This window comes from Corapipo altera, unplaced genomic scaffold (genome assembly GCF_003945725.1).
Source record: "Corapipo altera isolate COAL_440 unplaced genomic scaffold, ASM394572v1 52b, whole genome shotgun sequence".
Lineage (NCBI taxonomy): Eukaryota > Metazoa > Chordata > Aves > Passeriformes > Pipridae > Corapipo > Corapipo altera.
Window position 1 is genome coordinate 4,278,310 of NW_020884922.1, and position 12,962 is coordinate 4,291,271.

General features: G+C 35.6%; 1 protein-coding gene across 4 annotated transcripts in view; it reads left to right on the top strand.

The window, feature by feature from the left end:
- The window catches only part of ZFPM2 (zinc finger protein, FOG family member 2), a 306,960-nt gene that overhangs the window by 63,041 nt on the left and 230,957 nt on the right, over nt 1-12,962 (top strand). For all 4 annotated transcript variants that reach the window (XM_027657044.1, XM_027657047.1, XM_027657043.1 and 1 more), the window contains one exon: nt 12,479-12,580. In XM_027657044.1, coding sequence (XP_027512845.1) covers nt 12,479-12,580 — 102 coding nt within the window. The remainder of the gene's footprint in view (nt 1-12,478; nt 12,581-12,962) is intronic.

Below are 12,962 nucleotides of genomic sequence, written 5' to 3' on the forward strand. Positions count from 1 at the left end.
TTGTGAGATAGATTCAGCAGAATAGTTGCCAGAATTAGAAAGTGGAGGCGAAAGCCTCGGCAAAGTGTGAAGCAAATTAATCACATTGATTGAGCTACATGTCATTTTACAACTGTTCTCAGGTTTCAGAATTTTGACTTTTGGCTATTACTTTTCTCTTCTCCTTTTGCTCATTAATGGCTTTTGCAACAAGGAATCTGGAAAATTTCTCCTCTTCCACACTTCTACCACACCACAAATCCACAATTAACTTTGCTGCATTCCTATGTAGTCCTCGTTTACACTCAAATGTGAAGAAGTGAAGAATTTTTAAGCATATAAATATTCCAAGCTAGAATGGAAATTACTGATCTACTATTTGCCAAGGATTGTTTTAAGCTTCCAACTCTATTTTTTTTTTAACCTTTTGGATGAAGAAGAGCCTCATAATAGATGACACTTGATTTGTTTGCAGTTTTGACAGTGAGATTAGGGGAAAGGGAATATTTTGGAGGTAGCAATAATAACAACACAGTCATAGTGTTCTTGTACTACCAAGCTGCACTGGTCTGTATCTTCAGAGTAGAAACAAAAAATTTGGTGCATTACATTTTTTTCAGTTTGAAAACCGCCTTTGAAATCTGCTGTTTACACTTAGTTACTACAAATTGATGTACTGCCAATAAAGAGAGTATCTGATGATGGTGTCCACACAAAGCCTGTAGTAGCCTGAAATCTCCCTTACTGATTTTTTTTTTTTTTAATGTCCAGATAGTGAGTGTCTGGAATCAGAGTCTGTATCAGATTAAGATTAATTTAGATTAAATTCAGATCTAGAAGATTTATTAGATAAATGCCAGTATTTAATCATTCTGAATAAGGAGAAAGTAGCCTGTCTTCCATGCAGAGAAGTGATAGACTAGATGGCTGAAAACCTACTTTGGAAGCTAGGAGATAGTACATACAGATTAAATTTTGTCTGTTATAGGTTGGAATAAGAAAACGAAGTAATGCTAACAGAGACAAGAGAAGTGAGCTGGAGGCATGATAGGGCTAATAATTTCAGAAGGGCAGATAGAAGGAGGGGGCACGAATGGCAGAACAATGCAAAGGCCAAGCTGAAGGTGATGGGATGAAAAGCAAAGTACTAAATCAAGCTCATCTGAGATGTGAAGTAGCTTATCTTTGGTTTTGTAGTCACTGATTGCTGTCATCCTGCCTAGATACCCTCAGGAAAAATAAAAAAATACTCTGGTCTGTTTGCCGTATGGTAGTGACACCTTTTCCTCTCTGTAAAGAGCAAGGAGGGTATGGCTACTTCATAGGGGTAGCAACTGGCTAAACAAATTATATTCCTTTGTGAGCATCCTAGAAGATGTGTTCAATGAGGGATTAACTTTCAAAGGAAAAGTTATCTTGAGCAATGAAAGAGATCACTTGAAATTAGTAGATAGTTAAATAGTTGTGTTGAGAAGGAAAGAGGCAGGAGAAGAAAATAGAGGAGGTCTATAATCAAGAGAGAAAATGGGGGACTTTTACCAGGAGAAAGAGGCAAATGAAGGAGTGTACATATCTGATAATTAGAAAGAGAGAGTGGGTCCATTTCTTGCTGCCATGCTTCCCAGGACAATTTTGTCAAATTCTCCTGTTATTTGCTTATAGCATGGCTGTTGCTCTTGATCCTCATGTGGGCTTTCCATGGTATTTCATCATGAGACAGCGTTGGCACCAGCCCTCAGTGGAAGGAGGTTCAGTGGCCTTAACACTACTGGTGGTAGATTGGAAAGCAAGTGGCTTTTGCTTCCCAATACCAGCTGTTCTTCAGTTGGAGATGGGATGGAGACTGATTGTTTCATGATGCAATGCTTTTAGAACCCATAGCATGAATGCTAGGTATGCCTGTAGTGATGTATGTCTGTAGCCAGCTGATGTGTGGTTGCAGTTCCCGATACATTGGTTATGTTTATTTGTGAGTGAAGAGGGGGATAAGTGGAATTCAGTGCAGTCTAAAACTCATATACGGTTTTAAGTCATCAAGAAGAAGACTCCAGGAATTTATGGCCTGCATATTGGGTGCATACCTGCTTCTGTATTCTTGTATTCTGCTTGGGCATGAGGTGATGAGCTCAGAACCTTAACCAAGTTTTCTGCTCATGTACAGTATTTTGTCACTAGCCTGCCAAAGCAGCTTAGGACTAGAATTTTTTATGTTAAACCATGTGACCTGATTGTGCAGCCAGGCTTGAGATTCAGGGAAACAGCTGCAGTGTGATTCCTCATATAAGAAAGCATATACAAAGCTAAGTTCGTCCGTGTATTAATCTTTCCCTTCATACTTCATGTGCAAAGCTATCATGCTATCATCTATAATACCAGCCAAACTCTTAACACCCTGAAAATGATTTCTCTGTGTCCCTTTTTCCTCTGGAGTATGACTTTGTGTCTGTGTGTATGGCTGTGTGCATCTGTGTAAATATTCTTTGCTTCTTTCATGTTAGACATGTAATGACTAACAATATGCTTGCTATTTTCTGTTTCTGGATCAAAAAGTAGATTTATGCTTTTTTTTTTTTTGCTTGCCTTTTTTTGTTGTTGTTGTTCCTTTTTTTAACCAGAAACCTCTTAATCAATAATGTTTCTTTCTTTTTCAGTAATGGATTTCATGACAAATTTCTAACTCTTTCGCTATAGCAAGTGGAGGTAGGATCAGTACATGGCAGCTATACCATAATCACTTTGAACTCAATAAGGAGATCTTTACAGGCAACTTTGTTCTTATTTCTTAACGGGATTAAGAAGCTCAGCTCTTTAAATTCTTGCATATAACACTGACATTTCCAGGGTGTGTTTGGACCAAGGAGTTCAAAGAGAAGGAATAAAAAAGAAAAGCCAATATGACTTTGTTTTTTACCTTGCTGCAGGAGCTGTTTGTGCAAATCGCCTATAAGCTTATTGACCTGAATCTTTGACTCCTTGTTTTCTCTGGATTTGGCTGGAGTGTAGACACTGATAGAGCACTGATAGAGGTGATTGCACAGCCCTCGGCTTTGCTTGGCACCAGACACCCTCCCTCCCTTTGCCCGACATTATCTTTCCCTGGCAATACTTCTCTTCTCCTGGAGCTCATATTCCTTTAAATTTTTTATATTTATTTTAATTCATTGCATTTTCTTCATGTAGGCTTTCTGACTAAATGAAGGATACATTAATTATTTTTGGTAATCAGAAACAGAAGAAGGCATGTATGTGTGTGATGTATTTTCATCTCCTCAGATAACTAGAATATACATAAGAACTCACAGAGTGACTCCGTCCAAAAACACAATAGTTACCTCTTACTGACTTGTGTGCATGTTTGTGACACTGCTGGATTCTCATGTTCCCCCGAGTGAGCATTCTCATATGTTTATCTGTATCCTATTCAGCTGAAACAACTGAATTCTGTGCATCTTCCATACTGTCCGTCAGGTGGTGAATATGGACAAAGAAATGAATAAACTTCTCTGATAATAGATTTTGAATGGTGCTAAGTCAGAATTAGATTGGATCCTAGCAGGATGAAAGGGAGACCTTTTTCTTCTGATCATCAGCATTTACCTTGTGCTTTACCTCTCGTGCTTTCTCATTCTTTCCTGTTACTGGATCTCAGAGGACCACCTGTTTTCTTGCTAGAAGGGAAAGGGGATATCTGAAAAGATTGATTTCCTTATTTATTTTTTTTTCACCATTCACTAGACAGCATGGAAAGGCTACCAGAATAAAAAAATACAAGACTGTCTATTCTACACAATTTTCTGTTTACTGCTAACCCATATTTAAACCTCTCAGGCCATATTTTCAGGCCAACTAAAATCCATGTTGGTATAATATCAGCTTTAGTTGGATAAAAATTTGACAAGTTAAAAAAGCAAAGCTTTTTTTTATTCAAGACATTAAATAATTGGTCATCAAGCAGAAAACTATATCTCAAAAGAAACTGGAAAGCTATGTTTAAATAAATAAATACATAGATCCAAATAGAAAACATTATTTTAACTGTGCAGAATTAAAAAGTGAGAGAAACACTTAAACAGCTTACTCAACTTTAAGCAGTTTATCAAAGCAACTCCAGCCTTTTCAGTCAGCACATTTTCAGAACAATGAAATTCTGAATTCTATCACAGCTAGGGATAGAATTCATGGAGGGATTATTTGATTACAACAAGTAGTGTAATGTCCCCTTTCTAGAAAGTCACAAAACTTGAACTTGGATTGACTTAAATTTGAGCTCAAATTTGACAGAATATGAATTGCAAATTAATAAGGGTAATCTTCTTTAAAATATGAAATGCACAAATGACAAATTTCACCAGATATTCTTATTTCGTGTGTACTGTACATCTGTTTCTAATTTTATTTAAAATGTAGGTCCATTTTGCCTTTTTTGTCCTCTGGTGTCCCTGACACCAAAAATTCTGAATACTTTTGAAAATTTCTGAGACACTGAGGAAAAAATTCCTGCCAACTCATGTCCAAAAAGCAGATTTGCTCACAGGTTGTATATTATATGGGTCGGTGTGGGTATATTTACACTAAGTTAACTTTCAAAGGATCAGTAAAAGTCAAGCAAAAGCCACATTTATGACATCACTGGACAAATATCAATAAGACAAATATTATTGCTGGGTAGATTCTGCTGCTGGATAGAGAAAAAGAAGCATTTATTTATGACTGAAAAGTATTTTCCTTGACATTGACTAACGGAAGTCTAGACTGGTTTTGAAACCATGTGTAATACAACATGTATATGGAAACATACCTGTGATGATAGGGAATTCACTGTTTTTGATATTGAGGCATCTGAAGGGTTGATTATTTCAAATAAAAACATCCAATAGTTTACAACAAGATAAATTAAAATTTCACTGTGTAGCAAAAAATATCTGTTACTGCTCGTTATGTGTGTGGAAATCACATGAAAACTGGATTTGTATATGATAACGAATTCAGTTGCACATTGTAAAATGGGGTTTTCTTTGTCGGACAAAGAATTTTCATAAGAGACGAAATATTTCTGCAATAGGGAAGGAACAGAATTTTTATATAATTAAGCTGAAATATGAACTTGCTAGAAGAGCCTTCAAAGTTAGAGTCTGAAACTTGTTAGAGTTTCTGTGAAGTAGTCTCTCTGTTCCACTGCAGGTGGTTTAGAATCTCATGGATTGTCGATTTCCATTGAAATAATTTTTGAAAATCATACTAAGCAATAGCTTTGTTTGTGGCATGCAAATATATTTTAAAATGTGCTTCTACTGCTTTTGTAATCAAGTGCGTAGAGCTATGGAGTTTGAACCTCACATTGGAACTTGAATATATCTAATAGTGTTCTTCTATTTGAAGTTTTAATAGGGAAAGGTTGAAAAGATGCAAGACTTTTTTTCTTTTTTTTTCATTTAAATCAATAGAAACTGTTGGGTAGCCAGTATATCTGAATGATGCTCATTTGTAACACTGATGTCTCTAGAGTTGCTCCCTCAAACTGAGGAGATTTTATATATATATATATATATATATATATATAACTAATTAATAAAAAGGAAGTCTGGCTTACAATTTAGAGAACACTTTCACTGTTCTTCTGCAGGAAATACATCTGAATGAATGATCCTTGTCTTGAAAGAACTTCAAAAGCAAACAGTGGTGCTAATGAGAATATATCAAACATTTAGAGAAAGAGGAAGGCCAGACTCAGTCTAGATGAACGTGCTGCACAGCAGTGTCTTATCCCAGGAGAAAAGTGCTCTAGCTGAAATGGTTAGAAATAATTGACACTGCTTTTTAACATGATCACTGTGCTGAAATGTAATGTGTCAAAGTGTCATTTTGTGAAACAGAGTGGTAATTTTAATAGGAACTAAAATAGTTTTGTAGCACTATTCTGGAGAGCTAACAGCTTGCACTATGTAGGTACTCGCCAACACATAGATATTCGTAGATCTATCCTAAAAGTTAGGGTAAGAGATAATGCATTGTTTCTGACATTTGTGGGATAAATAATTCTAAGACTGCTTAGGGCAACAGTTATTTCAAATGAGGTTTATCCCAGGAGAAATTATTATTGTTAATCAGCATGACAGAAAACAACAATTGCTTGCAAAGAAGCAAAGTATTGAGGTGATTAATATAATCTGAAATAAAATGCAGTAGATTAACTTGTACAAGTGCTGGTTTCTTTCAGGTACATTAGCAAATCAAGCAGCTGAAGGCCAGATTTTGCTCATACTTTCTGTATTTACTGTAGAGTAGGGTATCTCAGTTGATTTTTATGGGCCTCACTGAAATTATTTCTGATATACATCAGATGAAGTGGTAACTATCTGGTAGTGATGGCACCAGATTTCTTCCTCTGTTTCTCTGTCTCCTTGTCTCTCTGTCCTTGCAAGGCTTGTAGAGTAAACCCATTTACTGTACCCACTGTAGTTGTTTACCTTGTCCTCACACCAGCTGCCAAATATGGCAAAGTGCAGAAACATTTCACACAATTTATTTTGTATCTTTATTCTCCCAGTTCTATTACCATACCAAGAGCTTATTTAAAAAAATTTTTTTGCATTATTTTATACCCAGAAGGTTTTATATCTACTGAAAACTTGTATTGCCATTACAATTGGAGTTAAATATGTACACAGAATTCTTTAAAAGAAGTAATCCACAAGAAGGGTAGTTAAGGTCTGTTACATGTCATTGGTATTCTTAAGAATAGAGTATGCTGCTAAAAGTAAGTTACACTGAATTAAATAAGTATTTGTATTTGAAGTTATATGTGATTTGTTTCAAAGTTTCTGAGTATGGCTTCTGAAGAGAGGTTCCTGGCAATAATTCTCAGTTTACTGCATGTTTCTTAGGATTCAAGAGTAGAATTATCAGTGTGTGTAAGCTGTGTTACTGGTCACAGACACTGGGATAAAGCGAATAACAGAGGACAATTTTTGATCGCTGATATATAGTTTCTGAAGCTCTAGCATCTAGTTTGTATGTACAGTCTCAGAATCCTTCTTTGGTTGGATCTAGAATTACTGCCACTGTAGACTGTGGCAGAAAGGAGGGGGCCACTTCCCCTCTATCCCCAGAAAGCCTGCCCATTCCCAGTCAGTCGCACCGTCCGGTTAGCACACATAAGGTTATGTTCTCACCAAATGAAAGTCAACAGTGAGTGACTCCCCAAGTCTGTGCATCATGTCTGTTTTCTCTTTTGGCAGTACAAAATGCTACAGGCTTTGCAACAGTTTATTTCTGAATTGATTTATTATAATTGGGAGGTGATGTTTCGCTCTGAACAGCTGTATGAGGATGTTAACAATTTCAGTTTACATTTATGCTGCCAAGAAGAAGGAACACAAATGGGATTTCAAACTTTTAATGTTCTCTCACTCTAATAGAAGCTGCTATGTGCTGTTTGTGACTGGTACAGTCCTTCACCCAAAGTTATTTTGTCTGATGATAAAACCATGAGTGTATGAAGCTTATACATTTTTCATCTGTTTTTTGACCTTATCTTTTGTGAGCGGCTTCTGTGAAGGTATCCTAACTATAGGAAGCACCTGGCAAACATATATGATATCTGTGCTGTGATAAGCAGTTATGAACAAGAAAGTAGATCTGTGAATTCTGAACTATTCATTGTTAAAAATACTTTGTTGATTTAGCTGATTGCAAAATACATTATAGAGTGCCTAACAGCTGCTATAACATTCTTAGTCAAGAAAGTTCAATAGTTATATTGTACAAGACTTTCTGCTAGAGCTTAATACTGATAGGAACAACATGGATTAAAACAGCAGGGTTGAGAAGAACTGCTAACCCATGTGCTTCTTTAAAATACTGCAACTACTTGTGGCACAAGCTGATTAAGTACAAATTGGGAAGTCTTTAATTTGTTAAAAAGATTAAAGTGAAATTACTTGTTAATATTCAAGTCTCTCTTTTCCTACTTGTCAGTGTTGTCAGAGATGTTGAAGTTCTCCCTCTCATGTTTCTGGTGATATGTCTCTTTTACAGTCTTCAGATTTCTTGACCAACTTTACCACCTTGAATTACAGCGAATTGTCTATTGGATAAACACCAGGGTATTAAAAACCATATTAAAAAATTTGAATTGTTTTTGAAGAGCAACAGAAATAGTCAATGGTGGTAAGAGATAGTAAGGCCAACATGAAAATTCTATCCACATTACAGTATTGAATTTGTTTGAATAAGATTTTTTTTCCTCTTAGTTAAGCAGTATTTTGTGTATTCAGCACTTCAGCATAAGTCAGAGATTTGTTTCACCCAACTTTAGCTGACTAAAGATAGTTTCCTAGTCTAAGCTGTGTGTTTAAGAGGATGATTCATTTCAGCTCTCTCAGTCACCAAGAGGGGTCTCATATCTCAGGCATCCTAGAATAGGATGAGTCACTCAGGAGGTTTCTTTCTTCCCTGTCTATAGGAGCATCTACATAAGTAGTCTGGACTAGCTTAATTTTCAGGCATCTAAGGTTAGAGGTGATGAGTTCTGCCCTAAGTTTAATACCAAATATAGAGACGTAGCTGAAATTCCAGTAGACTTACTTGACTCATGACTAAACATAACCTATGATATTATATAACCTTGCTCCTAAGAGCCTTTTTTTCATGCAGCGATGTTCTTTTAAATGACAGAATTCACTTACCAATCTTCACTGCTACAAGGAAAAACAAACAGAACCAGATTTTGCTTCATTTTAGAGTATTTATCATTGCTGATACTTTTATACCACTCTTTGGTGTTGATGGTAAAAAGTTATTTCTCCTTTAACTTAAAATGTAATTGAGCAGCAAAGTAAAGAAAAAAGCATGGGAAGAACAAAACAATGAGATTAAAAGGAATCAACAGGTTACTAGCAAAGTTGGTAGTATATGTAAGGCAAAAAGCACTTGATTGGACTTGGAAGAAAGAAATAATTCATTTCCTGAATCCAATTAAGTGTCTACAGCAGTAAATTGAAGAAAAATATAATCAGTTCTAAAATAAATATAAAAAAATAGTCTTTTTGAGACTGAAAAGTAGTCAGTGGCTGAACAAAAAGAGTAAACAATGGAAAGAAAATAAATTCTGTAAGGAAATAAACTCCTTTGTGCAAAACAGATGTTAGCTGCTAAAATAGCATTAAGTAAGGGGAAAGAGAAGAAAAAAAATCTTGACAGATGTGTATTGTTACCAGCTCTTCTGCTAAGCCTCCTTTTGGCTTTTTAAAGTTGCAGTGTCTCCAACACCAAATGGATTGTCTTGGTTGCCCATTTCAGTCTGACCCTGATGCTCAACTGAACCTGGGATAGACTTCACAGAGTCTCAGAATATACTGAGTTGGAAAAGACCCTCTAAGATCATCAGCTCTGACTCCTGGCCCGGCACAGGACCAAGAGTCACATTATGTGCCTGAGAATATCATCCAAATGCTTCTTGAACTCTGTCAGGCTTGGTACTGTGACCACTTCCCTGGGGAACCTGTTCCAGGGCCCATCCACCCTCTGGTTGAAGAACCTTTTTCTAATATCCAACCTAAACCTTCCCTGACACAACTTTAGGCCATTTCCTCAGGTGCTGTCACTGGTCACCACAGAGAAGAGATCAGTGTCTGCCTCTCTTCTTCCCCTCACGAGGATTCTGAAATCAACAGTAATGTGCCATTTGTTGGTTTAATAGGCAGATTGGAGTAGTAGGGGGGAACAGGAGAAATCAGTGTGGTGGTATTTCAGGTGTGTAATGCATGCACTTGGCAGTTGGTAAATAATAGAAAACATGAATGAAAATAATTAAGAATACTTCTAGATGCAAAGCAAAGTTTTCCTTAATGTAAATTCTACACATTTTATCTACTCTATTTGCACAAGACATGCATTAATTCATGAAAACTTGATTATGAAAAATATGTAACTCCATATTTTATGAAACACTGAAGAAGCAAGTTAATGAAAAGTTACCTGCTAACATATATTTTCAGATCATTCCTCATCTCCCAAATATTTAATTACTGCGTGCTATAGTTTGTGTACCTTAGCTGTGGTTTTGTCCTTTTGCTTTTCATCCCAGTCTTTTACTTAATTTTCTCCTCTTTTAATTCTGTAGTTTAATTTGTTTGATATTCTGGTTGGTTACATTGTTTGGAAGAATGCTCAAATTTACAGGTTAACACCAGGTTGGCATATATTATAATGTGAGAAAACTTTTAATATTTTGGAGCTAAAATTTCCATGATCAGACTCTATCTAAAAGAATTATTTCTAAAAGAATTATTTCTAAATTTTGTTGTTGTTGTTGTTGTTCTGATTTAGTCCATATAACTCTATTATTTACAGTGGAAGAAAAATATTTCCTTTAGTATAAAAGTTCTTTGCAAAGAACATTTGAAGACCTTTCTGTGGTGATTATACAGCTTGAGTTAAAAAACAAGAATTGCCCTTGCTGTGAAGCACTTTCCAACATTTTCAAGGAAACTGGAGTTGATCTTACCAGGTTTGAACTTTGAAAAACTTTCCTGTGTATCTTTCATTAAATTTGTTGTAGCTCTAAGTAGCTATGAAGGTAGAAATAGGAAGGTAAAAATACCCAACAGGTTTTTCAGTCCACCTAAAGAAAGCAGAGAGCTCTGTCTGATCACTACAAAGTAACTGTACAAATGCTAATTCAAAATAGGCTAGTTGGTTAAAACCAAATAATTGCTAAAACTGCTTAGCAAGAACTTGATGGCTTTTTCAGCCTGTGAGTATTTAGGACTGTCTTCTGAAAGGTAGCTTCGGATTGAACTGAAGCATGTGAACTTCAAATGCTTGGGCACAATTATACAGTGTATTTAACACAAAAAAACCCTATACTAGATATAGGTTTTGTATTCAAGTTTTATTTTAGACACTGAAAGTGCCTCTGAATATACTGGACTGTGTTTTTAGCACTACAAATACCCTGAACTATATTTTTGTAATCAAAGTCTGGAGTGAATATAGTATTGTGTTTGTGTGAGAAGTAGTTTATCAGGCTCATATACTTCAGATTTGAAAAACTGTTTGTTTTATGAATGCAAGGAAGAATGTTTAATACAAGCCATTACATGGGGACATGAAGTTAATACTTTATAGTGTTTGTATATAATCATGTACTTGAAAACTCTGGGTCACAATCTTATCTGGTATAAATATAGCTCCAGTGATAACGTATGAGAATCTGGCATGGTTTGTTTTAATCACATTTCTTTACCTATGTTGCTAATTACAGCTTTTGTTATCATGAGTGGGGAAAAAATTACAAGTTACTGCTTAACTGATGTGCTTTTTACTCCTTCTTGTTTGTTAAATCAACAAACAGTCTGATTTTTCAGATTCTAAAGTACACCATATTTGTTTTTTAGTCCTGTCACTTCTCTGTGGGACACCATTTTATAAAAAGTTTGCTTCAAACCATAATTCAGTCCTATTTGACTGATGTAGTTGTGTAGATTTGATTTTTTTTCCATTCGTCTCAGTGTATTCCTATGCAATAGTTTCTTGGATAGATTAGTCTTAAAAAAAATACAAATGTAGTAAAACAGCGACCTGGATAAGCACTTAGAGATGTCACTTAACACATTACTGTAGCCAGATTATTTTCTGTTAATACGTAAACACCTCATCTTCAGTGTAATTTTTTGTGGTAGTTATTTCAAAGTATTTTTGCACAGACTTTGCCTAGAATATTTGTTTACCTGAAAGAGTGCAGTTTCAACAAGGAACCTTAAAATTGTCATCTCTAAAAATTTAACCTTTTCATAATTTTCTGTGTGTCCTGTATATAAACTTGTACTGGGTAGTAACTGAAGGCAGACAGACACTTTCAGGTATTTCTGGATGATGAAAATTCTAAAATTCATAAGAAATGTCACGTTTCTTTAAATAAAGCTTGATAGGGAGAAAACTATTGTAGGGATTTGATGCTACATTATGACTTCAAGGAAAAATTCCTTAAATGCTGAAATACCACAGATTAGCTTTCCATTAGTGTGTAAAAACAGAATGTTTAGCGGACCATACTTTTGTTCTGAGTGTCATTAGGCTGCAAATGCCTAAGAAACATTTAGGTGTCAATTCAAGAAAACTCATAACTGAAAGCATATGTTCCTGAGAGGAAACAAGCTGATTTCTTTTTCTCATTTGTGCATGCAAACTTAATGACTTTTTGTGCTTTGGTTTACAGAATTAGGTGCAAGTTGTGATTCTGTTTTTTAAGCATATGGAATAAACACTGTTTTCCCAGATTTGTCTCTCTGTGGAACTGGAAGGACTGAATATTCAGGGCTTGAGTCCCTGAGAACTGACAGATGTTTACGTGCCCAGTATTTTTATTCCCCTCTGTTTATAAACGTACATATCTTTTCACTTAGGCATGTAAGCATTATTTGGATGTTGTAGGAGCTCTGCTTAAAAGTTACTGTTGAAATATGTCAATACTGTATTTCTTTGGTGGTTTTTTCAGGTAATGAAGAAGGCATCCAGGAGACAGCAGAATCTGATGGCGATGCAAGGTCAGAGAAACCAGGGCAGCTTGCTGTGGAGACTGAAGATTGGGATGGACCAGGTAGGGAAAAACAATGGAAGCCAAGAGAAATTTCTTAAACTAGATTCCAATGTTTGCTATTTTTATTATTTTAGTAGATAGTATGCTTTGCATTGATTTTTAATCAACTATTTCTTTTATGATCCTTTGGACTCCAGGATATTGACAGGTAAGTACTAAGATGAATTTCTTGAGTAAAAAAATGGTTTTGGTTAAACCATTTTGTAAATTGTTCAACATAAAATGCCTTGTGTACCTACTTGATATAAAGAAAGATGTTCTTGCTGCTTAGAATTTTAGGATCAAAATTTATCAGTAAGTTCTTACTTCCATGGTTGAATTAAGGGAGAAGCTTTTCTGCTCTGTTTCCTGATGCCAGAAGACTAGCAAGCACCTGGGTCTC